General features: G+C 41.5%; 1 protein-coding gene across 2 annotated transcripts in view; it reads right to left on the minus strand.

Moving 5' to 3' along the window:
• Positions 1-26,569, minus strand: part of LOC128416481 (disheveled-associated activator of morphogenesis 2-like) — a 47,837-nt gene that overhangs the window by 12,266 nt on the left and 9,002 nt on the right. The window contains exons 2-10 of one of the 2 annotated variants that reach the window (XM_053394298.1): positions 20,483-20,882; positions 18,118-18,280; positions 15,398-15,509; positions 13,264-13,354; positions 12,023-12,109; positions 8,782-8,934; positions 5,007-5,136; positions 4,846-4,878; positions 2,474-2,577 (exon numbers count right to left, since the gene is read on the minus strand). In XM_053394298.1, the coding sequence (XP_053250273.1) occupies positions 2,474-2,577; positions 4,846-4,878; positions 5,007-5,136; positions 8,782-8,934; positions 12,023-12,109; positions 13,264-13,354; positions 15,398-15,509; positions 18,118-18,280; positions 20,483-20,882 (1,273 nt within the window). The remainder of the gene's footprint in view (positions 1-2,473; positions 2,578-4,845; positions 4,879-5,006; positions 5,137-8,781; positions 8,935-12,022; positions 12,110-13,263; positions 13,355-15,397; positions 15,510-18,117; positions 18,281-20,482; positions 20,883-26,569) is intronic. The other variant, XR_008331222.1, reaches the window with a different exon arrangement.

A 26,569-nucleotide genomic window follows, 5' to 3' on the forward strand; every position in this document is an offset into this window, starting at 1 on the left:
AGCCATGCCCTTCTCCAATCCACACTCCTCACTAGGTGTGCTCTGCAGCCTCCTTCAATGCTTTTGCCTGGCTTGAAGGTGCCCATGAGCTGGGAGAATGCTTCTTGCTCGCCTGAATGGAGAAATGTGAGTGTGGCCTCCGTGTGGAAGGAATGTAAGGTAAAGGGACCCCTGACCATTAGGTCCAGTCGTGACCGACTCTGGGGTTGCGGCGCTCATCTCTCTTTATTGGCCGAGGGAGCTGGCGTACAGCTTCCAGATCATGTGGCCAGCATGACTAAGCCGCTTCTGGCGAACCAGAGCAGCGCACGGAAATGCCATTTACCTTCCCGCCGGAGCGGTACCTATTTATCTACTTGCACTTTGACGTGCTTTCGAACTGCTAGGTTGGCAGGAGCAGGAACTGAGCAATGGGAGCTCAGCCCGTCGTGGAGATTCGAACCACCAACCTTCTGATTGGCAAGTCCTAGGCTCTGTGGTTTAACCCACAGCACCACCTGCGTCCCTGCAAGGAATGTAGCCTACCATAAAAGATGCAGCTTTCCATTTTTGCCACTGGCCCCAGCTCCTGGAAGGTTGCCCACAAGGGAATGTAGGCTTCACACTGTAAAGGGTCCCTCACTCAGGTTTAAACAAACTATCCATCACACAGCACCAAGGTGAGAGCAGAAGTTCAAATATCTCCTCTCATACCAGCACTAGGAAGGGGCACAAGCCCACCATGTTATCTGCTAACAACCCTAACCAGAGGTCCAGCTCCGAGGGCCTTCTGGCTGTTCCCTCACTGTGAAAAGTGAAGTTACAGGGAACCAGGCAGAGGGCCTTCTCGGTAGTGACACCTACCCTTTGGAACGCTCTCTCATCAGATGTCAAGGAAATAAACAACTATCTGACTTTTAGAAGACATTTGAAGGCAGCGCTCTTTAGGGATGTTTTTAATGTTTAATATTTTATCATGTTTTTAATATTCTGTTGAGAGTCACCCAGAGTGGCTGGGGAAAGCCAGCCAGATGGGTAGGGTATAAATATCATCATCATCATCATCATCATCATCATCATAACAACCACATCTGCTTGGAAGTAAGTTCTATTCTATTCAATGAGGCTTGCTCCCAGGTAAGTGGTACTAGGATTGCAGCCATAGTATTTTAAATTTTAAAAAAACATTATTATGCTGTGTATCTTTCTTCTCTGTATTCATTTGATGATGATGATGATGATGATCATGATATTTATTTTAGCAAATTGACACATGCTAGCCAGCTGCTTATCTCACCATGGTATAAGTATGAACTGGGCTGTAAATAGATAATAAATTCAATTCCAGTAATAACCCTCTGAAACGCTATTCCTCAAGGTCAGAGAACCCTCTGGTATGGCATTCAAAGAAATGCATATGGCTACAGCTAGAGGAGAAATTGGCAACACACAATCACATAGACATGAATCTGTAGCATACGCAGAGGATTATTGATCAAGACTGACAATTGGCTTGGCTATGCCAAATTACATCACAGGTCATCTTCAGATCCTGGACAAAGAAGGAAAATGCTCCACTGCAGTGATGTCTTGGATGGTGGGCTTAGATGGAACATAAACTTTAAGCAATAGCAGTAACATGTTCTCCTGGAGCAGTAGAGTAGCATCTCCTTGCTCTGGCAAGTGACGGTGAGGCTTTCAAGCTTTCTTCTTATGTGTGACAACTTGAAGCTAGTCATAGGATGAGGAAAATAGCCAAACAGAGATTGAATACTTATTTCCTTCTCTTTAACGTTGTTGCTACGTCATGCTAGGAGTTGTAGCCATGCAACTTTCTAGAACAGGAATCTACAACATGTAACACGAATGGTGTCAAACTGACATGGATCATGACCAGTCAGATGGCCCCTCTGTGCAGAGAGTCCCAGGCAGGGACAAAATCCAAGAGGTTTGCTGAGTGCATGGTGGGCTGCCAAATATCATTAGTGGACATCCCAGAGTCTGTGGTCTAGATCTTGCTTGGTTTTTTCAAATTTTTTGGTGACTTGCAGACAAGTTTCTGTGAACGAGGAGTGGGGAATCTTTTGCATTCCCCCATGGGGAATTTTCTGGGGGACACAGACTATGGAGGATGCAAAGCCAGAGGCAAAAATGGGCAGCTCTGTGGATGTGACCCATACCTACATACAGCAGGACACATTTCAGCCATGCAAATCTGTTCATGCCTCTTTATACTCCATCTAAGCAAGCAAAATGCATTATCTCAGTTCAGTTATTCATTCATTCCAGAAAGCATATGTACTGTGAGAAGTGTGGCTTAGAAAGAGGGTGAGTGGTCCAGGAAGAGTCGCAAGGGGCTGTAGGGCCACATTCAAAATTTCCCCATTCTTGTCATAAACCCTTCTTTCCCTGCATCCAAAAAATCCCTTCACATCTGATCTCTGAAATTCTGCATGGTATATACCCATTTAAACATAATCCTGACCACAGTTACCTTCAGCTCTTTGTAGAACTGTGACTCCACAGCTCCTGCCTTGATAACCTTGGGTTTGATTAGTCTTCTGCACTCAGCAATGCTGTCTAATTCTTTCCGTAAAACTAATCACAAAACAGAGAGGAAGAAAATGAGGCATTTTGCCTTTCACACTGCTCTGACTTTATTCATTCTGTTTGTTTCAGGAGCTGATACTTCTCATGCACTCACCAATCAATCAATCATCAATCAGAGAAGAATGATAGCTTAATGCAAACCTTTAAGTATGTCCTTTGAGCATGTGGTGCTTCTCCCTGCAATATCCTATTCAACACTTGAGGACAGTAGGCATCAAAATGGGAAAAGGACTGTCCATAGTGAGCTTCTCATAACATGCATAGTATACCTTCTGTACAACACAATAAAGTAGGCTACTGGCTTTCCCCCAAATCATTGCTTTTTCTTCTTGATCTTTTCCACCCCACCCCAGTTTGAAGTTCTCTGACAGTTTTATGCCTTTGGTTACTTGCAAGCATCTGATCAATATCTCACTGCAATCAGTCAACTGGAGTCTTCCCATCAAACCTTATGGTTTTTCAATTTGGTTTGAAATTCTCTTTCATAGCTCTCCCAACTTCTATCTTGCATTTGGCCAGCAAATTTGGTCCCTTTTCAACTGGGATTGGATATAAGCACTGGGACCAAATACATATTCAAAAATATGAAACGCAGAAATCCTTGCACTTCCAAAAATACTTTTTGAAAAGTCAAAGTCCAAAGAAGCTGGAATTAAAAAGGAATTAGTAAGGAAAATTTGGATATGGATAGGGATCATTAAACTAACATTCAGAGACATCCAAACAAGGCAGCTGGAATGTGTGAATGGAATCCAATAATACAGATTATTATAAAGGAATTTGATATATTCCTGATACAATAATTGATTATATGTTGGTATACGTTATAGGAAGTTTATAGTTAAGGTAAAAGTACTGTAATTGTATATTTGATTCTCGGCATCTGTCAGGATACATTTTTGGAAATGGTAAATTATTTTGTTGGTTGGTTGGTTAATTAACTACTCTTTCTTGCATGTAATACATTTTGTAAGATACACACACATGCCTCTTTGAATTCTTTCTGACTGTTCCATCTTCAAAGGTTTTGGGGCTCTGAAATCTAAACTAAAGTTGCTGGTAGATCTTTCTGAGAGTGGAATTTTGAGGACAATCATAAAGTTACATAGGAAGGTGCCTTATGCCAGCCGGTCAGACAGTTTCTCCATCTGGAGAAGTACCATCTACTCTGATGGGCAAAGTATTTTGGCAGCAGTACCCTGGAGATTTGAACCTGGGATATTGTGCACGCAAAGCAGGTGCTCTGTTACTGAGCAATGGAAAATACCGTATTTTTTGCTCTATAAGACGCACCAGACCATAAGATGCACCTAGTTTTGGGAGGAGGAAAACAAGAAAAAAAATATTCTGAATCCCAGAAGCCAGAACAGCAAGAGGGATCGCTGCGCAGCAAAAGCAACAATCCCTTTTGCTGTTCTGGCTTCTGGGATAGCTGTGCAGCCTGCATTTGCTCCATAAGATGCACACACATTTCCCCTTACTTTTTAGGTGGGAAAAAGTGCGTCTTATAGAGCGAAAAATACGGTAAAGACCGTGCTTCCTTCAACCTCCACAGTAGGCCTCCTGCAGGGATTGGCACTACTTGGGTGCCTTCTTCAGAATGAGACCAGAGAGATTTTCTGTAAGGACATAAGAAGAGCCCTCTGTTGGAGGCACCATCTGGTCCAGCATCCTGTTTTCAACAGCAGCCAACAAGATGTATCAGGAACTTTCCTTGCATCCTTGGCCAACACTAGCATCTCTTCCTTACATGCCTAGCAGAGAGCACTGGAGCCAGGATGAGGACACGTTACCTGTTAGTCCAGGGGACAGGAGAGATCTGGGATGATTTGCTGCATATTTCCATTATCTCAATGCCTAACTCAAAGTTTTGATTTAAATTATTTCCTGAGTCTTTGTTTCGCAACCACACTAAGTTTCTTCTGCCTCCCATACCTCTTCTAAAGGTCAATGGAGCACTGGTTTAAGGCAAAATGAAATTGACTTCTCTATGCACAATTTGGAAACTTCATGGCCATTACTTAGATATTTCTCCTCAAATTCCCTTGCAGAGACATGACAGGTTAAAATATTGCCATGGCAACCACACCCCTCGGTAGTTTGAATGTGTTTTTTTATTATTCTTAAAGAATCAAACAAACCCAAAAAGCTCTTCTCTTTGAGACCTACAAGCTCAACACGATGGAACCCAGTTCCAGGTGACTTCACAATGTGTGAAAAATGCTTTCGGTGAATTCTGAAACCATATTTACATACCTTCAACTTCAGCACTGAGACCTTTGATGGAAGCTGTGGCAAAGCAGAAAAGAAGTCAGATGGTGAACCCAGATAAGTATCTCACATATCTAATATGGAAATGGGTGTTTTGAGAAAAGCAATATTTGCAAGAAAGAAGGGAAGGGAAACAATCCTCTTACCAGCAGAAACAGCTTTAAATTCTGTCAACTCCTGAGGAAATGTAGCCAAATCAGGCTCATGTAAGAAGATCTGTTCCACAAGGGCATGGAGCAAGGTGAAATTCCTCTCCTTCCCTCGTAGCAATGATAACTACAAACAGAAGACAGCAATGTAATTGACAGGCTTGCCTAGATTTGGGGTGTATTATTTTCAAAAATGGAGGCAGCGGGGAAATGTTATAGCTCCAAGGAAAATTTAATAAGAGCAGAAAAGTGGGGTTAAGATTTCTTTAAGCTTCTATCCAACCTAACAGGATTCAGAGGTCTTTCTGCAAAGGGCCTGTACTACCTTTCTCACTGCATCCTCATGAAGGATGTTGTGAATTCAGTGGTACCTCAGGTTACAAACACGTTAGGTAGTACCTCAGGTAGTACCTCAGGTTAAGAACCCCAGGATGAGAACAGAAATCGCGCGGCGGCAGCAGGAGGTCCCATTAGCTAAAGTGGTACCTCAGGTTAAGAATGGTTTCAGGTTAAGAATGGACCTCCAGAACGAATTAAGTTCGTAACCAGAGGTACCACTGTAGGATTTGCCAGAAGGAGGTGTACAAGGCCCCATCCAACCACCTTAGGGACTCCAATCTGGATTTGTGTGTAGGGTTTACTTCTTAGCCTTTTCTTCTCCTGAAGATGTTCCACAAGGCAGCAGAGGCTTAGGATCAGATTATCCTTCTAGATGGGCTTCCTTCCCAGGTTGGCAAGCCCCACCTGTCCCTTACTTCCCTCTACAGCATGTGCAGAAACTACCATCTTGGCCATTGGTCTTGTCCGCTCAATCTGCCAGAGCCAGCCTTCAGATACAAGGGAAGTTCCTAACTCATAGACAGTTTGAGATCCAATGGCTACCCTTACCTGTTTTAGTTGGCCAGCTGAAGCCATTCCCAGGGTATGGCCACTGTTGCGTGCTGAGAGCTGAGTTCAGGATGGGGACCAAAGGTGGGTGAACTACCTCAGACGGAGCATGATGTGTCCCCCACCAGAGGTGTCCCCCACCACTACCCAACACCTCTAATGTATAGCTCTGCTTTCCCTGGGAAGATATCAGTGAGGCTGAGAGAAGTCTTGTCATCTGGGCAGCCCAGGACCTCCATACACCCTGCCCAGGCTTGTGTCCTGGGGAGGTCACTTTGATGCTGCTAATGCAGTGGTTTGACTCTACCCCTGGAGGTGCACTCCATTGTCTCTTGAGACAGACAGGTATCAACAATGCCACTTAGGAACTAAAGCTGAGAAATACTACCATAGCTAAGAACCAGCCTGGCTATTGCAATGTTCTTCAGAGACCCTTCAGTGATTTCTCTTGCCTTCAGAAGTGAGGTAGGTGGTGATCTCAGACAGGACCTTCTCCATTGTGACACCCATGTCTGACATACCTTTTCCAGGGAAGCTTGCCATGAGCAGTATTCTACTAACTCGCTCCATCAGCTCAAGACTTTCCACTTTCATAATGGGACTCCCCCCTGTCTCCTCACCCGACTTGTGTCCTCCCCAAACCCACTCCAGGAGGTTAGAGAAACCCTTAAATTTAGGGAGCACAGGAGGAGGGGGAAGATTGCATTGTGAAATGCTTCCACTGGCAGAAACAGAGACTTAGCACCACATTGGATTCTATGCCTGGTGTTGACATTGATGTATTTTTGGTGCCAAATGAAGACCTTTTTATTTGACTTATAAATTTTGTTTTTGGGTTCTGCTTTAACATTGCCTCTGTTTTAAAGTTTTTTTTACACTACTCTGCTATTTTGGGCTTTTTGGGGGAAGTTCTTATCACTTTTGAGCTGCTCTGAGAAACCTTTTAAAGGTTGAAGAAAGCCCTCTGCCAGGCTGCCACACACACCAAGCTTCTGAGGGCAGAGGAACTACCAAGAGGGTCCTCTCTGCTGAGTAAATATTACTCCTGGGAATAATTCTTCTGAAGGTTTTATATTTTAAATAGATACAACAACCTAGGCATTTTTCACCTTTTGGTATTTGTCACATTCCTCCATTTTTGGGGGGGTGGGGGCTTATGCACTAGAGAGACAGAAGCCCCCTCCAGAAATTATTCCTCCACACCAGTTGGCAACAGGGCACCCTCCCAAAATTGAATAACTTCAGCTCTCTGCACCCGACCTTTGGCCATGCTGGCTGAGGCTGATGAAAGCTGGAGAACAACAATATCTGGAGGGCATCAAGTTGACTCCCGATGCTCCACAGGTTCTCTGATCTTCCGCAGAAAACTTGAATGTATTAAGGTGTTGCCAGCAGGGATGGAGGTGTTGAGGGTGCTGCTCCCTCACATATGCTTTAAATACAGAGAGAGAAAATGTCTGAAGGGGGCTTGACTGGCAAAAATAGCTGTACACCCATGTACAAAAAGGAAAGCAGGTAATGTGGTCTTGGGAGTAACCCACTGGACGATTTTAACATTGAAAATGGGACATATATATTTCCTAGACAGTGACAAAAGGTTTCACACTCCAGTGTAAAACAGTAAGAATAGTTCATGTAAAACAATGCTTTAAGTCTCTGTAGTGGGATGGAGAAAGATGTTGTCTGGCACAGTAAGGTTTTGTAGATATTTTTCATAATGATAAATGTGGTAGTTCAGCAGAAATATAAAAAAAAGGCAAACATCCAAATTGGGGCTCTGAATTGTCGCATGCATCATAAATCATTCACTCAATATACTGAAATCCCTGGGAAGTGCCATGGTGGGGGAAAATAACTTCCACTTCTATTTAGAGATGTGGCAGAATTTGATAATATGCTTAAAGGTTCAAGGCTGCCTAGAGACTATGCAGTCAGTAATAGGAGCAGCCAAACACAGAGTTTGAGGCAAAGGAAACTGCTCTTATTGCCAACATTTTCAAAGGCAAATCATCAGTCCTGCAAATGGATCACAGATAATACAACCAAAAAAGTCACTTTTACATGGGCATATCCTATTGCATCTTAATTCTGGCCAGAAACTGTTGTTCATTAATTTCTGTTTCGGACAAAATTTTGTTATTTGCAGATGTCCACACATTTTAAATGATATTCCTGCAATGTGGAGACTACCAGATGGAAGCCACCATTCTGGGCAGCTTCCAATATACTGTATTTACTCAAATCTAAACCTGTACTCACCTTTCTGCGCCAAATTACATTGTGAAAATTAGGGTGTGCATTAGATTTGATGGCACATTTACATTCACCAGCAAATACTTTTTTTGGTTTCAAGGTTCTAAAAATTGAGGTGCGCATTAGATTCGATGGTGCATTAGACTCGAGTAAATATGGTGTGTGTGTGTGTGTGTGTGTGTGTGTGTGTAGGCATTAAACATTAAAAAACTTCTCTATATAGGGCTGCCTTCAGATGTCTCCTAAAGGTTGTATAGTTACTTATCTTCTTGGCTCAGGGGTCACATAACTCCATACCCTCCAACATTTCTCCAGTGAAAATAGGAGACGTCCTAAGGAAAAGCAGGACATTCCAGGATCAAATCAGAAACTGAGCCAGCTTCTGTAGATCTGGGACTGTCCCTGGAAAATAGGGACACTTGGAGGGTCTGGACTTTGCCAGAGTAGTTTGCACTGAGTCTCAGCATTTCTTTGAGGGGTTTGGAGCATCTAGAAAACATTCATCTGAAGGGAATGACATTGCTGTATTATTTATCTGCACTCAGGAGAAAAAGAGAGAGATTTAAACACTTTTTTAAAGGGAAATTGTACTCTCCTACAATCCAAGCCTTTCCCCAGCAAAACCACTTACTTTAGCCAGAGAAGACAGCTGAAAGCCTTTGGCCTTCTCTCTCCCAGCATTTTCATTTAAGTAGTTCCCAATGGCTAAGATATATTCCAGCACAGCAACAAATCTCAGGTTGTCCTGCAGCTGTTTGCATGCCCTGATCTTCTGGTTTATGAGCTGGAACACAAGGAGGCATCGTTTGATTAAATTGTCAAGGGTGACTAAATGGGGCTCTCTGCATTGTTTCTGGTCAGTCAGGAATTAATCTAGACCACGGGAATCTCAAGCCATAAAAGGGGCCTCTGTAGGGATCTGCCATGAAGACTTCATAGTCAAGATTGCTACATTCTCACGCACTGTAATGGCAGGGATCTTCGGCATTCGCTTGTGGGCACATTGTGCAACATGTCACTGATGCAATAATAATGGATTAGTGGTAGATTTATACTGGACCACTTTATTAAGAAGAGTTTGGATTTGATATCCCGCTTTATCACTACCCGAAGGAGTCTCAAAGCGGCTAACGTTCTCCTTTCCCTTCCTCCCCCACAACAAACACTCTGTGAGGTGAGTGGGGCTGAGAGACTTCAGAGAAGTGTGACTGGCCCAAGGTCACCCAGCAGCTGCATGTGGAGGAGCGGAGACGCGAACCCGGTTCCCCAGATTATGAGTCTACCACTCTTAACCATTACACCACACTGGCTCACAATTATTAGTTGTTCCTGCAATGCTTCCCAAATATTAATACGTTAATTGCTATGTGGAGAGGCACTTTTGTGCTATAACAGGCCAGGAAACTGGTAGGCCAAGATTGCCCCACAGGCCTCCCCATTTGTCCTGCAAGGCTGCTTTTCTGTTAGTCCTGTGGGCACCATGTTGGCTACACTTGACTTGGAAAGTAATTACATACAATAGCAGCTTCAGAAAGGGCAATTTGGAGCAGAAAAGGTGGTGAGAAGGGGTAACTGGACTCTTTGTGCTGCTTCTGTGTTCCTAATCTTCCCTCCCCTTCCCTCCTCTATAGGGTGACAGAGACAGATTGAAGGATCTGTGAAGAAAAAGTCTGCTTTTTGGACCTCACAGGCAGAATAAGAGCAGTGAAAGGGCAACTCTGAGCAGAAAACCAACAGGCAAGGAAAGGGTTAATATGCCACCATTGCTGCAACTTTTCCACTTCATGTTACCCCTTTGCAAAGTTGCTTTTGCTTAGAAGTAGCAGCCTTTGATGGCCCTTGACACGTTATTGGCAGGTAATGTGCCAGTCATTTCATGCTTTGTGTTCTCAAAGAGATACACTGTTAGTTTCAAAAATCAGCAGGAAGAAATAGCAGCCTGAATATTCAATACAGGCAGTAGCTTGTCTTATCTGCCACTTGTGTGCATAATCATATGTCCCCCTGCACCCAGAACACAGGTGTCTCCCTATGGAGGGTTTGTGCAAATCACTGCTTCTGCAACTACACAGTAGGGCAAAAACAGGGTGCAAAAGGTTACTCTCTCTTACTCTCCCAGCGCACACTTGTCAATAATCCCAACTCATTCTTATTTTGACCCCAGTGTGCTCTTTCAAAACTGATTTCCATAATGAAAAAAGGATGTGCAATTTTAACTTGTTCAGATCTTGTTGGGTTGGATATTCTTTTTTCTTTATTTCTTTTGTCTCTCCCAATATGGATGTATATTTTTCACCCTTATATTGAGCTCATTAATTAAAGAAGGATTGCCTCCCTAGAGCTGCTATTAGCCATAGAGGGAGAAACATGTGGACTTTAAAAATTAATTTTTCATATTTTCCCATCCACAAGTTATAGCAGCTCCAATTAAATAAGGGGTGTATGTAATCTGGACCAGGGCTATGGTGTGGGGGAAAGTGTCTCTCTCCTCATGCTGTGACCCCAATCAAAACCGGTGCCCCATACCTGCTTTTCCAAAAATAGAATGACATTGGGAGCACCCAACAGAGAGCTGTTATTTTCAACCAGTATCTGGGAGCAATTGGCTGTAGTTCAGGTTCAAGGCTCCAGAGAGGTTTTAGCATTGATGCTTAGTTGCAATTGACACAATGCAGGAGGTTCTTTGAACCAGCCTTTGGGGTTCAGGTTAAGTTCAGCTCCCTCCCTGCAGCCTCTTCAAACTGGATGATTGGCAGTCTTTTTGAGACTGTGGACACCTTGAGCCCCAAACCAGATTTTCATTATTATGTAAAACAAAACAGTCAATGTTGGATGTATTGCTTGGGCACCTAGACTGCGTTTCCATAGGTAAACAAGAATGACAAATATCTCGAAAATTAAATCTCAAACAATATCTACAAGGTATCAGCTGTTCTGATTGGCATGGACTGTGTCATCATTCATGAGGTATTACCTACTGGAGGTGCTATTTCCGCTAATGAACTCTCTCAGGTTTTGACTTGCCCAAGGCTATTTTAGATACCCCAGCAGGTAGCGCATATTGTATTTCAAAATCTAGACGATCTCAAATTTACTTTCATGCTAGTTATGACTCTCTTGGCTATCAAATCCAGGAGCAACACATAGATCATCAAAACCTTTCCCCACATTTCTTTTGAATAATGCAGTGAAATGACAACTTATACATCAGGCTGCCCGCATTATTACAATATGAATGTCAACGACATGACGGGTGAGTTGCTTTTTCCAAGGAAAATCTCTGCTCACACACATACGTAGATAGACACACCGGCTTTTAAAATTGACATGGAGGGCATCTGGTGCTTTATAGTGCATCCCTAAGCATGTTGACTCAGGAGTAAGGATGGGGGGGCAGAAATTCAGTTTAGTTCACATTTAAAGGTGAACCTACCTAATTCTCACTTCCTGGAACAAAATGCAAACCAAAATACAGCCACCCCTCAAAATTTGTGCTTCTCCAAAGCTTGCAATGCAGTTCTCCAGTCAAGTAACATATACAAAAGAACGTATTGAAATGTATAATTCTTCTGTTTATTTTATATTTGCCTGTTTATGTTTGGCTATAGCATGCCTTTGGTTCCCTTAATGATAACTTCGATTTAGCATATCTAAACTGATGTGCTAATGTGGACTTACGACTGGAGGGGAAAACAAAAATACCAAGAGAAAGCAAGTTTGACAGATTCATCCCAGTCCACTGAGTACAAAGGGACTTTATCCAATGTAAGTATGGATAGGATTACAGCAAGCTCAGTGTTTAAATTTATTTAAGGCACACACACAAACAAATATAATATGATTACCCACAGAAATAAAGGTATGATACTTACTGGCCCCAGTTCAGCCATGGATTCTGGCAGTTCACGAATGGAATGCAAGAGGTCAAGTTTCTTGCATAAATTAGGTATTTTACACATCTGCATAAAGGAAAGGAAACTCAGAAAAGATTCCTGTTGTCCTACATAAGAAAATTTTAAGCTGCCTTGTTAAATCTGTTCTAGGGGTTCCCACAACCCTCTGAAGCAGATTTGAAGAGGGGTTGGAGTATGCATGGAAGAAGGAGATGAAGGGAAGTTCCACTGAGCAAACATAAATCCTTGCTCCAATGGAATGTATTGATTTGATACCAGCTCATCAATTCATGAGAAAATTGTGCTCAAAAATGATCAAAATGGAAAGGGAGAGGGAAATTGGTGGAATTCCCATGCATGAGCTACAGGGTTGTTGTTGAATTTCTCTCACTTTCAAGGCACCCATTTACAAGGTAGTGAAGCAGCATTCGTGAGTGCCCTTTCATTCAATCTTCAGTTTAATTCTCCAGCAGTCTGCACTTTGCAGCCTTCCTGTTTCCTGAAAACCCCTGAAGTCTGCTCAATGGCCAGCTTACTCAGAGTAAGATGACAGAGCTTTTCCCATAGAAAGCCAAGAGACTACAAAGTGCTGGAGAAAAGGAAAGGAAAAATGCATATGCCCATTCTACCCACAGCCATCTTGCAACAATTATGAAAGCTCAATTCCACAGCCACAAAATGTTTAAAAAAATTCTAAAGTGTCCTGAGAATGAGACAGCCTCTTTTGCAGTGGAAGAAAACTTTTGAGAAATTTGGGGACACGTTGTGGCATAGCACCAGCAAAGATGTGGGATGCGGAACCTGGGACCAGACTTATCCATATTGAACTATAACCCTAGGTAAAAGCTCCCACCTTGGGGCATATCAGCTAGACATGCATCTTCAACAATGCATTGACCTTAAGTCACACAACTGCTGTTCTGTACTTTAAAAAACACAAATGAAATATTTTAGAAATGCTTTTTTAACATTTCAGTTTGAACTTAATTCTAATAATCTAACACTGTGTCTTTTGCACAGTCTTCTGTGTTAAGGAGACAGATCAGGATATTTGAATAAATAAAGCAACCCAGCTGCTGCAAAGGATTTCTTTGGTCCAAGAAAGTTCGATGAGTTGCATTTTCCCGAGTTTTAAATTCAGCATAAAATCAACAGAGAGCAAGAAGAAGACAATGTGGCATGTACAAAACCACGACTTAAACCGTAGATATACTTCTTACTTCTAGCATAAATTGATCCACAAGATGCAGTTCTGAAGGAGACCCTTTGAACGACGTGTACATTTCTATATCTTTCGCGGTGGGCTGGTATCTATGGGAAATCGATACAAATTAGCATTCCTGGTTCCAAGACATCAGTGTCAAATATGGGCATTTTGTAGACAAATGGTAACAATTTCAACAGAATACTTAAAAACATGGGCTCATTTGTGTGCTAAACCAGAGTAAACAACAATGAACGTTTGCCCATTTTAATTAATTGGGGGGAAATACAGCATTTTTGTATTGGCGTGTTTCAAATCCATTAACCACTGCCATCTTGAATAATTAACTACATTCCATATGTCTATTTTTTCTCTTCTGCCCACATTCAGATTGGGAAAACAACAACAGCTAGAACTGTTTCATTGGGCCTTCCCACAGGTGGAACAAATTCTAGCAGTGTTCATTTGTTTGTTTGATGTAATACAAGAATCACAAGCCACAATACCCACCATAATGCAATACAAACATAAACGTGGCAGATAAAAGCACAGTTAAATGTCAGAGTTTAAAACAATGTCTTGTTGAATAAATAGCCCTTTGCTTGGCATTCAGAACACAGAGAGTTGGCACCAATCAAACCTCCCTGTTTATTTAGACCAAGCAACACAAACTTGTTCTGACACGCAGAGAGTTCTTTCAGCAGTCTCTGTATTCTCCCTTCCCCTTGTGACTGCTAGAGTAGGTACTGTAGTACAGGGGTACCCAGCATAGTGCTCTTCAGATGCTGCTGTATTTCAACTCCCATCATCCCTGACCTCTGGCTATGCTGGCAGGAGTTGGAGTCTAGCATCACCTAGAAGGCACCACTGTAAATCCACATGCCTCTTTCACCTGTGTTGGATAGTCTGCAAAGCAGCACCATGGAATCTTCCCAGTCCAAGCACACAAAGCAAGTGGAGAGAGGTGAACAGGGAAGGGCCATAGCTGAGTGCTAGAGCAACTGCTTCGCATGCAGAAACCCCAGGTTGAATCCCCAGCATCTCCAGGTAGAAATGTCCTCTGCCTGGAACCCTGGAGAGCTGTTGCCAATCTGTGTGGACAATTCTGCATTAGATGGACCCAATGGTCCGCAGTTCTTAATCAGGATCCGCCATTATGAGACATACTAAGTTGCAAGATTGATAGTCAAAGGGGGAGGTGAGACATTGTTTTGTTATCATGTTTGGATTGTGTGTTTGAGTTGGCAAACCCTCCCCTGGAATGACTGATTTATGTTGCAACTGGTCTGGGAAAATTAATGAGCAGACACTTAGACTTTATTACATCGGAACAGACTAAAATGGCACCTGCCGCTCAAGCAGGACTTTTGGATCAGCGTGTGGTGATTTAAGGAGAGCCTTACAAAGTTCACACAGAAATATAACAATGTTTGGTTTAACTCGCCTGCGGAAACAACTCAGAGGTTATTAAGAAGAAAAATGATAACAACAAGAAGACTGGAAGATGGGATTTGTGAACATCAAAAGCAGCAGAAATATGAGATGATTGGACCCTCACTGAACTCGAAACATGGGAACCCCCAACAAAATTTAAAATTTGGCAAAATATTCGGACTTTAAAATATATATTGGTATAATTTGGAAAAATTAATGTGATATGATTGGATTGTTAAATGGAAAACTTAATAAAAAATATTTTTAAAAAAATAATAGATGGACCCAATGGTCTAACTCAGGAGAAGATGGCTTCCTATGTCCCTAAGGCATTGTGGAAAGTTATTTCAAGCTGTCTCTGGATGGGTTGGGGGAAATAATGCAAACGGCTGGCCCATAATCACGTCAAGCATGGGATTAATTTATTTTAAATCCACGCCATTTGGCACAACTGGATTGAATTGTTTTGTTGCTCACTTTGCTTAAAGCTCAGCATTACAAGCAGCAAGGTGTCTTACGGTTCCTCCAGAGAACAATGAGTAATAGAGCATATGTATTTTTTTAAAGTTACATCCCTAATTTCCAATGCAAGGAGCTAGGTACATCAGGTGCTTCAGTAAACACATCCTTTCGCTTCTCCTTTCATTTGCCCAAAATGATGCTGTTTTCAAAAAGTAATATCTATCATAAATAAAGAATTCTATCCAAAAGGTTACCTTCTTAGTGCTGTAATCTGCTCAATGCTAAGTCCACCACTGTCTTCATGTATAATGTATAATTTTTCTTTCAGCTGGCTTGGCTTTATGCGGAAACTTTTAAGAAAAATGTCTGGAGGGGGAGAATGGTTCTTTGATTACTTGTAGATAAATGCACAGGGGAGCGGGGGGGGGGGGAGGAAGCAGAGAAAGAACACTGGGACATTTATACTGTTGTTCAGCCCACAGAATTAGCTTGTGCTTGTGCCCACTAAAAGCTAAGATGAGTCAGTGCTCTAATATCTTGTACAAATAGTATCCTAGCATTCTAGTACGAATGGCATCGATGTATCCATATGGATGTATTTGATTGAAGTGCAGTCAATCCATTAGTCAGAAGAATAAATCAAGAGAGTGTCTCCTGATGGCACTCAAAACCTTACTTTGAAAATTATTTTAGTTAAGAATACAAAAATTGTGCTGCTGATTCTGGGATTGAGTTTACAGAGCCCACTGTTTTGTTCTCCAGAGTGACCACTCAACTCCCCCTGGGAGCTCACAAACAAGGTGGAAAGGTGACAATCGCTCTCACTGTCATGTGATCAAAGCATCAAGTAAACAGGGGTACACTGCCTCTGAATGAAAAGTGATACCCTTATTGAATTACCCACACCTGAATTTGTCCAGTTTTCCCCCAAGCATGTTTGGAGTCGTAAGTTTGCTAAAAGCAGGGGCTTGCCCAATTTGCCTAGTAGAAAAGAGTGGTTTCCTAGAAGAAACAAGACTAATTTGGAGGATTAAAAAGCACTGTTTAAAGATGTCTTTATCCTCACTAACAACATCTTAACATGTACTTCCCAACCACCACCACTTTAGTGCCAGTCAATGGATGCAATAATTTCCCAGCCCAGGTGTCCCAATTAACATAATGATTACACCCTTCCAATTTTAGTTCATGCAAATCCTTCACAGGTTTATACTTCACACAAAGGATTTCCAGTTGTGCTTGCTGGAGGCCCCTTGCGCAGCTGCCTCAAGAGTTACAAAGGATCCTGGGAAGTACTATAAAGCACACATACACTTAGTGTTGTGCCAAAATTTTATCCCCCATTTCGTCTTGACCATGTTCCAATACTGAGAGGGGAAATGCATTCAAAAATTATCAAAGAGAAAAGGAAAATTTAGAGTAATTATAAAGGGCAGGGTGAACTGTTTTGACTGCGTTTAGCTTACTTTTGAGTAGGCATGGGGAAGAAACTTGGTTTTGTTTGTATTTTAACGAGAAACTACCTAAGGTGCAGTTTTCAAGCTTACACACGAACTATCCTTTGAAATTTGTATTTCTCTGAATTTTGCACTTCTCTGAATTTTACAGTACAGTCCACTAACCAGAAAATGTGTACAAAGTGTGCCTGCATGCATTAAAAAGCACACAGCAGTGAAAATAACAGGTAAAAGTGTAATATATGGGAGAAATTTGCTTACAAAAATATGCATATTTGTCAAAACTGAATACAAAATGTCTACAAATTTTCATGTGGATTTTTTAAAATTAAAAATTAAATTTAAAAAAAATCACAATTTGATGGAGAAATACGGAGAACTAAAAACTGGAAAAATGAGAAACTGATGTTGACAGACTCATCCATTGGTACTTGAGGGAAGGACCAAAGTTCAGCGGTAGAGCATCTGCTTTGCATGCTGAAGGTCCCAGATTCAATCCCTGGCATCTCCAGAAAGGCAGGGGGTAGGGGATAACCCTTGTCTGAAATTGTGGAGACTCGGCCAGTCAGTGTAGACAGTACTCAGCTAGATGGACCGATGTCTGACTCAGTAGAAGGCAGCTTCCTAACTCAGGGTCAGCAGATGAAGCTGAATGGCAAGAGATTCAGGACAACAACAAAGCACTCATTGACACAGCACACAGCTAAACTACATAAGTTGCTACAACTAGATGTAGTTATGACCACCAACTTGGATGGCTTAAATTGGGGATTAGAAATGGAGGATAAGGCCATCAATGACTACTTGTCACGATGGTTGTGTACTACCGCAGGATCAAAAATAAAGGTAAAGGGACCCCTGATCATTAGGTCCAGTCACGGACAATTCTGGGGTTGCGGCACTCATCTCGCTTTATTGGCTGAGGAAGCCGGTGTACAGCTTCCGGGTCATGTGGTCAGCATGATGAAGCCGCTTCTGGCGAACCAGAGCAGTGCACGGAAACGCCATTTACCTTCCCGCCAGAGCGGTACCTATTTATCTACTTGCACTATGACGTGCTTTCAAACTGCTAGGTTGGCAGGAGCAGGGACCGAGCAACGGGAGCTCACCCCATCGCGGGGATTCGAATCGCCGACCGTCTGATTGGCAAGTCCTAGGCTCTGTGGTTTAACCCACAGCGCCACCCACGTCCCTTAGGATCAAAGATAGTATTCCTTTAAACATCTGCTACAGGAGAGCTATTGCACTCAGGAACTGCTTGTGGGCTTCCCACACACATCTGTTTGATCACTAGGAGAACAGAATGCTAGACTGGGTAGACCTTTGGCCTGATAAAGAGGTCTGTCCTTATATTCTTATGTCAATGATCACAGGATAACATTTGATGGACTGCTCTTCTTACAACTATTGAAATTCAGTTGAAATTCTGCAGCATTTCCTTCTGAGCCTCTTAAAAATCTTAGGAATCATGAGTAAGGGGCTACTCCTAGTAAGCAAAGTGACATTTTCACACTTACTGAAGTTATGCGCAATTTTGGGGTTTAACATGATTTGTTGTGTCAGGAGAGGCTCATTGCCATGAGTTCCCACCACTTCTTGAATACGAAACTGGTTGTGAAGCCGAGCCACATCTATGGTTTTCTGGCCCAGGTGGCAGGATGTCCAGATTGATTTCTCTATCTAAAAATATTAAAACGCTGTAAATAAATATGTCATGGCATCTCTATAATTAGGACAGGCAAGTTCCCAAGGATTGATTTGGAATGAGCTTACCTAATGCAAGCTACTTTACACGCAGGTCAGCTCATGTCCAAAATTAGTTCATTTTAAGCTCACATATTCCAAGCTCCAGGTTTCGTCATATTTTCAGTGATGCTTTTATAAACACACAAAGCAATGAGAAGTATCCCCACTCCCAACACATCCTCCAACCACTAGGGAATATGATGAGTCCTGCAGACCCTTCATACTCCTCTCTGACACATTCCCCCATCCCCGAAAAAAAGCGTACCTGCAATGGTGAAATGTAGCCTTAATGTAGTAAAAGCCCCAGGAACCCTCAGAATTATAGATATCCTATGTATCTTTTGGTAGCTGATTTCTGGTGAACTGTAGTTTCCAGGATATTTGTGAAGACCCCATAGAAACAACATTTCCCACCAGTCTTGTCACTTAATAATGGCCTAATGAAGGTTGCAACAGCCCTCCTTACCACTGCTGCCAGGTAAGTTTCAGCCAGAAAGGGAAGGGGTCAGCCATGGAAGTGTAATATGCCAGTTTTAAAACTGCGGCGAAACTAATTATGAGTGGAGACCAAACTTGGCTAATAATTAGCCTAGAAGCCCAAGACTAGAGAATTCCATGATTTAAAAAAATGGGATTTGGTGAGCCAGGGGGATGCATAACTATCTTATAGGACATCCGAGTAGGATCCCATGTTCCTGACTGGGGACTGTAACACCTAACTGAGCATATGGAAGGAGTCCTAGGAACTGCAAGTACCTTCTTCCTGAGGTCACCCTGTGATGTGTAAATGGTAGTCATGACATTCTTTATGGATAGTCGTAACCATAAAAAGACAATAGATTCCCATGGGGCTAAGAGTTTGGGGATTCTTCTTGAGGAATCCATGTAGAACTTGAATTCCATCATAGTGTTTTTCACTGTATTCCTCCAACTGAATGATCACCAGGGGACTGTATGTGGGCAGGGTGAAGATTCCATCTAAATAGGCCATAAAAGAGCTTGACTCATGAAATAGGATCATGACCTCTCTGTGGCTTGGTGCTACCACATTCCTCAATGGGGTAGAGGGTGATTGTGAATCATGAGTCATTACATCTAAGACAGTGGTGGGGAACCTCTGGCCTATGGTCCTAATTAGGCCCACAAGTAATACCCACTTGGCCCAAGGGCCATGTCAGCCAAGCCACAACCACTTGTCCATCACCCAGCATCAGATGACTTCAGCTATGGGACAGGTAAAAGAATGACTTGGAAAAGCACCATATTCAAAAGGGAGAATCAGGAGTTCACTCTAAATGGACCCCTGGTTCTTCTTTTGCAGACCTGGCTTGAGTTCAAATGAATATTCCATTGCAATTCAAGCCATAGTTGCAGGGGTAGAATTTTTGCAGCTGCGGTTTGACTTCTTGAATTCAGGCCATGTTTCTTTGCAGTTCAAGCTGGGACTGCAAAGGAAGAATCTTGCAGCTGCATATTGAAGTTACCATTTCCTGGCACCCGATGCCATCAGCTGATTAGCAGGTGGCCAGGTCCACCAACCTGTCACATGATCTATGGAATGCTGGCTGCTTCTGTTCAGCCCTCTTCTAAGAGGATAGGGACTATGGTTATAGATTATTCCCAACATTTATTTATTAACCAATGGTGTTTGTCTCTTGCCCATTTTACCTCCTAAAGAACTCAAGACAGCAAGGATAGGTTCCCCACCCGCCAATTTAATTCCATTAAATGCCTACCATGATCACAATACTCTCCTTTGCAAGGAGGCTTACATCACTTGGGTTGTCAGGGTTATCTGAATGGGCATGTGAGGGGGACATAGTGTATGTACTACAAGGGTAGCCAACTTGGTGTACTCCAGATGTGGATGATTTATCCCATACTCCCATACTGAGAAACAATGGGAAGCTTGGTCCAAAACATCTGGAAAGAACCTCAGTGGTCACCCTGGTACACTACTTGCTTTCTCTATTTTGTTGCTAAATTCCAACATGGACAGCATTTCTATTCTGTAGAAGGATGAACAATCTCGTGTTAAACCACATTATGATTATGATGACGACAGCTTGCAACAACAGAGAATCAAACACTCATAGATTTCATGCGCCCTGTTCTATGCAACATATCATTTCACACCTTTTCCTGAGGAACTACTTCCCAGTGGAACGCCTTTGTTCTTGTTGATGTTGGAGGCTGGCTGGACAACTTGGGAAAAGGAGGCGGGGCTTTCCCACCTGCCGTTCTTCCAGGAAGCTGACCCAATGCTGAAACCAAAGGACGGTTCTCCTGGAGCGTGTGGGCTAAGGTCACAGCCTCTGGAGCTGTAGGAGATTCCAGACTGAAACAGATGGGCTGTTCCATCTTCCCTTCATTTAAACAGTGAGCTTCCTCACACACTGCATCTGAGACGTTCCCCTGAGTCAGGGATTCTGCCTTTGGCAATGAGCAGTATCTGTCTATGAGCAGCATCCACTCATTTCGGAGCTTGGTAATGTCCTCTAGTTTGTTGTTCTGGACAGTAAAGGGTATTCGGAATCTACAATTCAAAAACGGTGAGTCTGTGAACCCAAAATAGTGCACATGAAATGCCAATAAGCACAACTACAACCATTTCTGTTTCATGCCCATTGATGTTACAGACAGTTTTACTTGTCAAGAAGGCCAGCAGTGCTGACTCTGACCTTTTCAGGCTGACTTAATTGCTCAGACTTTGAAGGAAACAAGAGTGCTGAGATATAAAGATATATATTGCAACATATTGACTCAGGTGAACAATTTCCGTATAATTTTGTGGCCTCTGGGGTCAAATGGAACATTTCTACAGTCTGCGAAGACACAGCTACAGCTAAACACTGTCTCCAGCATTTAGATTTTTCATGTGAGTCAATTTACTAATTAATCCTTCTTTGGTTTGTGAGCAAGGAACAGAATGTTTTTGACATTGAGATACATCGACTTGGCTAGCCACTAGGAACTGGAACTGAAATATGTCCAGCATATTGACATGCTTTTGAGCATGTGCAGAGTGTCCTTCCCACATCAATAAGTGATGAAAACTTAGCACCTCTTATTTTAGAAATGAAACATACACATCCAATCATATATTCAATGTAGAAATTGTGTATCTGGATTCAAGTGACTAATCTGACATGCCTAGCTTTACTTTTAGGGAAACTAAGAAAGCAAAACTTCTAACAATTCATTTATTCCCAAGCCTTCAGCTCTTTCACACAATCTCCAGGGTAATATTAGAGCCTATTGAATTTGGGTGTACATGTATATGGATGTCACAATGTGATATCTAATGTGTGGTAACTGATGTGTGTGCAGACTACAGCTGGCAAGAAAAGGTGATCAAACATATGTGAAACAATTCAAGGAGGAAACAGCTTCATGAATGACTCCCCACAGCTTTTTTTTATATATATAATAATTTTTTATTACAGATTTTTATAACAACACAAACATATAACAAATACATAAACAAACAAAAAAAAACACACAATCAAAACAAAAAACATGTACCATTTCATATCTTAGTTTCTTACACCTTTCTTCCCCGACTTCCTCATGCCTCCCTTCTCTGTATTCCAAGTTCTTATCAATTACTCAGCAAATCTTCCCTTATTTTAATAAAAATTCAAGCTAATCTTCCTTATTCTCCTTGTCTTAACCATTACTAATAGTAACCATTTACTTTCCAATCCAACATCATTCTAACTCTCATTAATTTTGTAGTATTTCTTTAAATAGTCCTTAAACTTTTTCCAATCTTCTTGCGCTGCTTCTCTTCCCTGGTTTCGGATTCTGCTCGTCATTTCTGCCAAGCCCATGTAGTCTATCACCTTCATCTGCCATTCTTCCAGTGTGGGTAGATCTTGCGTCTTCCAGTACTTCGCAATGAGTATTCTAGCTGCTGTTGTAGCATACATGAAGAAAGTTGTATCTGTCTTTGACACCCCTTGGCCGACAATACCCAAGAGAAAGGCCTCTGGTTTCTTGGTGAAAGTATATTTAAATACCTTTTTAAGTTCATTATAGATCATTTCCCAGAATGCCTTAATCTTCGGGCACGTCCACCAAAGGTGAAAGAATGTACCTTCCTTTTCTTTACATTTCCAACATTTATTGTCAGGCAAATGGTAAATCTTTGCAAGCTTGACTGGGGTTATGTACCACCTATAGATCATTTTCATAATATTTTCTCTTAAGGCATTACATGCCGTAAATTTCATCCCGGTGGTCCACAACTTTTCCCAATCAGCAAACAAAATATTATGACCAATGTCCTGAGCCCATTTAATCATAGCTGATTTAACCGTTTCATCTTGTGTATTCCATTTCAGCAGCAGATTATACATTTTTGACAAATTCTTGGTACTTGGTTCTAACAATTCTGTCTCCAATTCCACCTGGAAGCCAATTTTACTGTCCATTTTAAACACTTCATTTATTTGATGATAATGCAACCAATCTCTCACCTTCCCTTTTAATTTCTCAAAACTCTGCAATCTCAATTTGTCCCCTTCCTTTTCCAAGATTTCCCAGTATCTTGGCCACTTTGACTCCATATTAGACTTTTTAACAGCCTTTGCTTCCATTGGCGATAGCCACCTTGGAGTTTTGTTTTCCAGCAAGTCTTTATATCTGACCCAGACATTTAATAGTGCTTTTCTGACAATATGGTTTTTAAAACTTTTATGTGCTTTAACCTTGTCATACCACAGATATGCATGCCACCCAAAAATATTATTAAAACCTTCCAAATCCAAAATGTCTGTGTTTTCAAGAAGCAGCCATTCTTTCAGCCAGCAGAAAGCTGCCGCTTCATAGTACAGTTTGAAGTCTGGCAGGGCAAACCCCCCTCTTTCCTTTGAATCCGTTAATATCTTAAATTTAATTCTGGGCTTTTTGCCCTGCCAGACAAATTTAGATATGTCTTTTTGCCACTTCTTGAAACAGTCCATTTTATCCATTATTTGCAATGCTTGAAACAAAAACAACATTCTTGGCAATACATTCATCTTTATGACTGCAATTCGACCTAACAAGGAAAGCTTTAAATTTGACCAAATCTCCAAGTCTTTTTTCACTTCTGTCCAAGTTTTTTCATAATTATCTTTAAATAAATTCACATTCTTAGCTGTCATGTTTATACCCAAGTATTTCACTTTTTTAACCACAGTCAACCCTGTCTCATTCTGAAACCTTTCTTTTTCAACCTGCATTAGATTTTTCTCCAATACCTTTGTTTTTAACTTATTCAATTTAAATCCTGCCAATTGACCAAACTCTTGGATTATTTCCAAAACTCTTTTCGTACTAGCTTCTGGCTCTTGCAATGTAAGTACTAGGTCATCTGCAAATGCTCTCAGTTTGTATTGTTTAGCTCCGACCTGAATCCCTTTAACCAACTGGTCCCTCCTAATCATATTAAGCAAAACCTCCAGGACCGATATAAAAAGTAATGGGGAGATAGGGCACCCCTGTCGTGTCCCTTTTTCAATCTTGAACTCTTCTGTAACCACATTATTTACAATTAATTTTGCTTTCTGTTCAGAATAAATTGCACCTATACCATTCTCAAACCCTTGGCCTACCCCCATCCCCCGGAGGTTCTTCAACATAAAGCTCCAAGAAATGTTGTCAAAGGCTTTCTCGGCGTCCACAAATATCAAAACAGCCTTAGTATTTATGTTCACTTCCAACTTCTCCAAAATGTCAATTATATTCCTTACATTGTCCGACAAATGCCTTTTCGGGAGAAAGCCCGCTTGGTCCCCATGAATCTCCTCCATCAAAACTCTTTTCAGTCTCTTTGCTAAAACATCAGCAAAGATTTTGTAATCCACATTTAGTAACGAGATGGGTCGGTAGTTCTTAAGTTGGGTCTTTTCAGTCTCTGTCTTTGGTATAAGTGTAATGTAGGCCTCTCTCCACGTATCGGGTGCCTTCCTCCCCTCCATGATCTCGTTGCAGACTTCCTTCAAAGGTTGTATAAGCCCTTCCTTCAAAACTTTGTAATATTTGGAAGTCAGTCCATCCGGTCCAGGTGATTTGCCCAACGTCATGTTTTGAATGGCATCTTCTATTTCCTGTGCTGATATCTCCTGGTTCAAAATTGTCTTACTTTCCTGCGAAATCTTTTTCAGCCCATTTTTCTCGAGGAATTGTTGTATATCTGTTTCTTTTTGCGGCCCTTGTGTGTAAAGTTGTCTAAAGTAGTTCTGAAAACAGTTCCTGATTTCAGCTGGGTTACTTATATTCTTTCCTTCCACTTCTATGTTTGTTACCGTGTTGAGTTTTTGTCTCTTCTTTATTTGCCAAGCCAATAGCTTGCCACATTTGTCAGCAGATTCAAAAGTCTTTTGTCTCATTTGCTTAATTTTCCACTCTAATTCTTGATTCGTCAGTTCCATATATTGTGTTTGATAAAATTTGATTTCTCTTAAAATCTCTTGTGATTTTGGCTTCAATCTTAGTTTCTTTTCCCCTTCTTTTATCTTTTCCAGAATTTTTTCCTTCCTCTCATTTTGTTCTCTTTTCTTTAATGTATTTTGTTGTATCAGAAACCCTCTCATCACGGCTTTGCTTGCGTCCCATACTATTCTTTTTTCTACTTTAGTCCTTAGATTGATTTCAAAGTAGTCTTTCAAAGTTTTTTGGGCCTTCTTGCAAATCTCCTCATCTCTAAGTAAGGTGTCATTCATTCTCCATCTGAAGGAGCCAGTTGTTGTTTGCCTCATCACCATCTTTACTGCATTATGGTCGGAGAAAGTTTTTGGGCAGATTTCCACTCTCTTTATGTTCTGCGCCATACTGCTAGTCACCCAAATTTGGTCGATCCTTGTCCATGTCATTTTGGCTTCAGAAAAGAAGGTTCCCTCTCTTTCTAATGGGTGTTTTGTTCTCCAGATGTCTATCAAATCCATATTGTCAGTCATTTCAAAAAAGGTCTTTGGTAGTCTTCCATCTTTTGTTACTACCTGTCTTTGTGCTTTGTCCATATTTGTTGAAACCACTCCATTCATGTCTCCCATCATAATTAGATTATAATCCATGTAGTCCATCAAAGTCTCATGCAACTTCTTGAAAAATTCAGCTTTCCCTTCATTTGGCGCGTAAACTCCCACTATCAGATACTTTTCTCCTTGAAATTGGATTTCAATTGCCAAATATCTTCCTTGGTCGTCTTTGAAGATTTGTTTCGGTTGCAGCTTTTCCTTTGCATAAATCACTACTCCTCTCTTTTTTACTCTGTCTGAAGATATAAATTCTTGTCCCAGTCTTTTATTTATTAATAATTTCCTATGTGCTCTTGTCACATGGGTCTCTTGTAAGCAAATCAAGTCCAATTGGTCTTTCTTTAGAGCATGAAATATATTTTTCCTTTTTCTGGGAATGTTCAAACCGTTACAATTCCAGGTTAGAAGTTGCAGAGCCATGATGGGGTTATTTACTCTTTCCTCCTACAGCTCCCAATTTTTGTTCCTCGTTTGTCGGTGGTTCCGTGTCCGTATCTAGTGAAGGATGCCCTTGCCCTGGAAACGTCTCTTTCTGTAGGTCTTCTTCGTGTTCTCCTAAGAACTTGTCTTTATCACTCACTGTCTTTATTCTTCTTTTCTTCCCCTTGTATTTAAAAGACAAGCCTTGGGGAAACTCCCACCTGAATTGAATGTAGTTCCTTTTCAGCAGTATCACCAGGTCCTTATAGTGTCCTCTTGCGTCCAAAATGCTTTTGGGAATATCTTTAAAAATCTCAATGTGAAAATCTTCAATTCGAAGGGTTGTTTGGTAATGCAGGTTCAGTATTTTGTCCCGTTCCTCCTTTGATCTCAGAGTTATTAAACAGTCTCTGGGTCTGTTCTTCCTCTGCCTTGCTCCCAGTCTAAATGCAGTTTCTATCTTAAATTCTTCTTTGTCCAGCTCCTGCTTCCAAAAGTCAGAGAATTCTTTTGTCAAATAGTCCACCAGGTTGTCTTCTTCCTTTTCCGGCACAAGTCTGATCCTTAAGTTCCTCTCCTTGCGTTGCATATCCTGCATAGAAAGTGCTAGTTCATATTCATCTAGTTTCTTGAACACTGGTGGAAACTTTCCCTCAGCAGCAGTTGCAATTTCTTTAGCTTCCTCAGCTATCTTTCTTGTTGTAGATGATTCTTCCAATAATTTCCCAATTGCTTCTGCATTTGAGTTCACTTTATTCCCAAGGTCAGTTATACTTTT

Source organism: Podarcis raffonei, chromosome 6 (genome assembly GCF_027172205.1).
Source record: "Podarcis raffonei isolate rPodRaf1 chromosome 6, rPodRaf1.pri, whole genome shotgun sequence".
Taxonomy (NCBI): domain Eukaryota; kingdom Metazoa; phylum Chordata; class Lepidosauria; order Squamata; family Lacertidae; genus Podarcis; species Podarcis raffonei.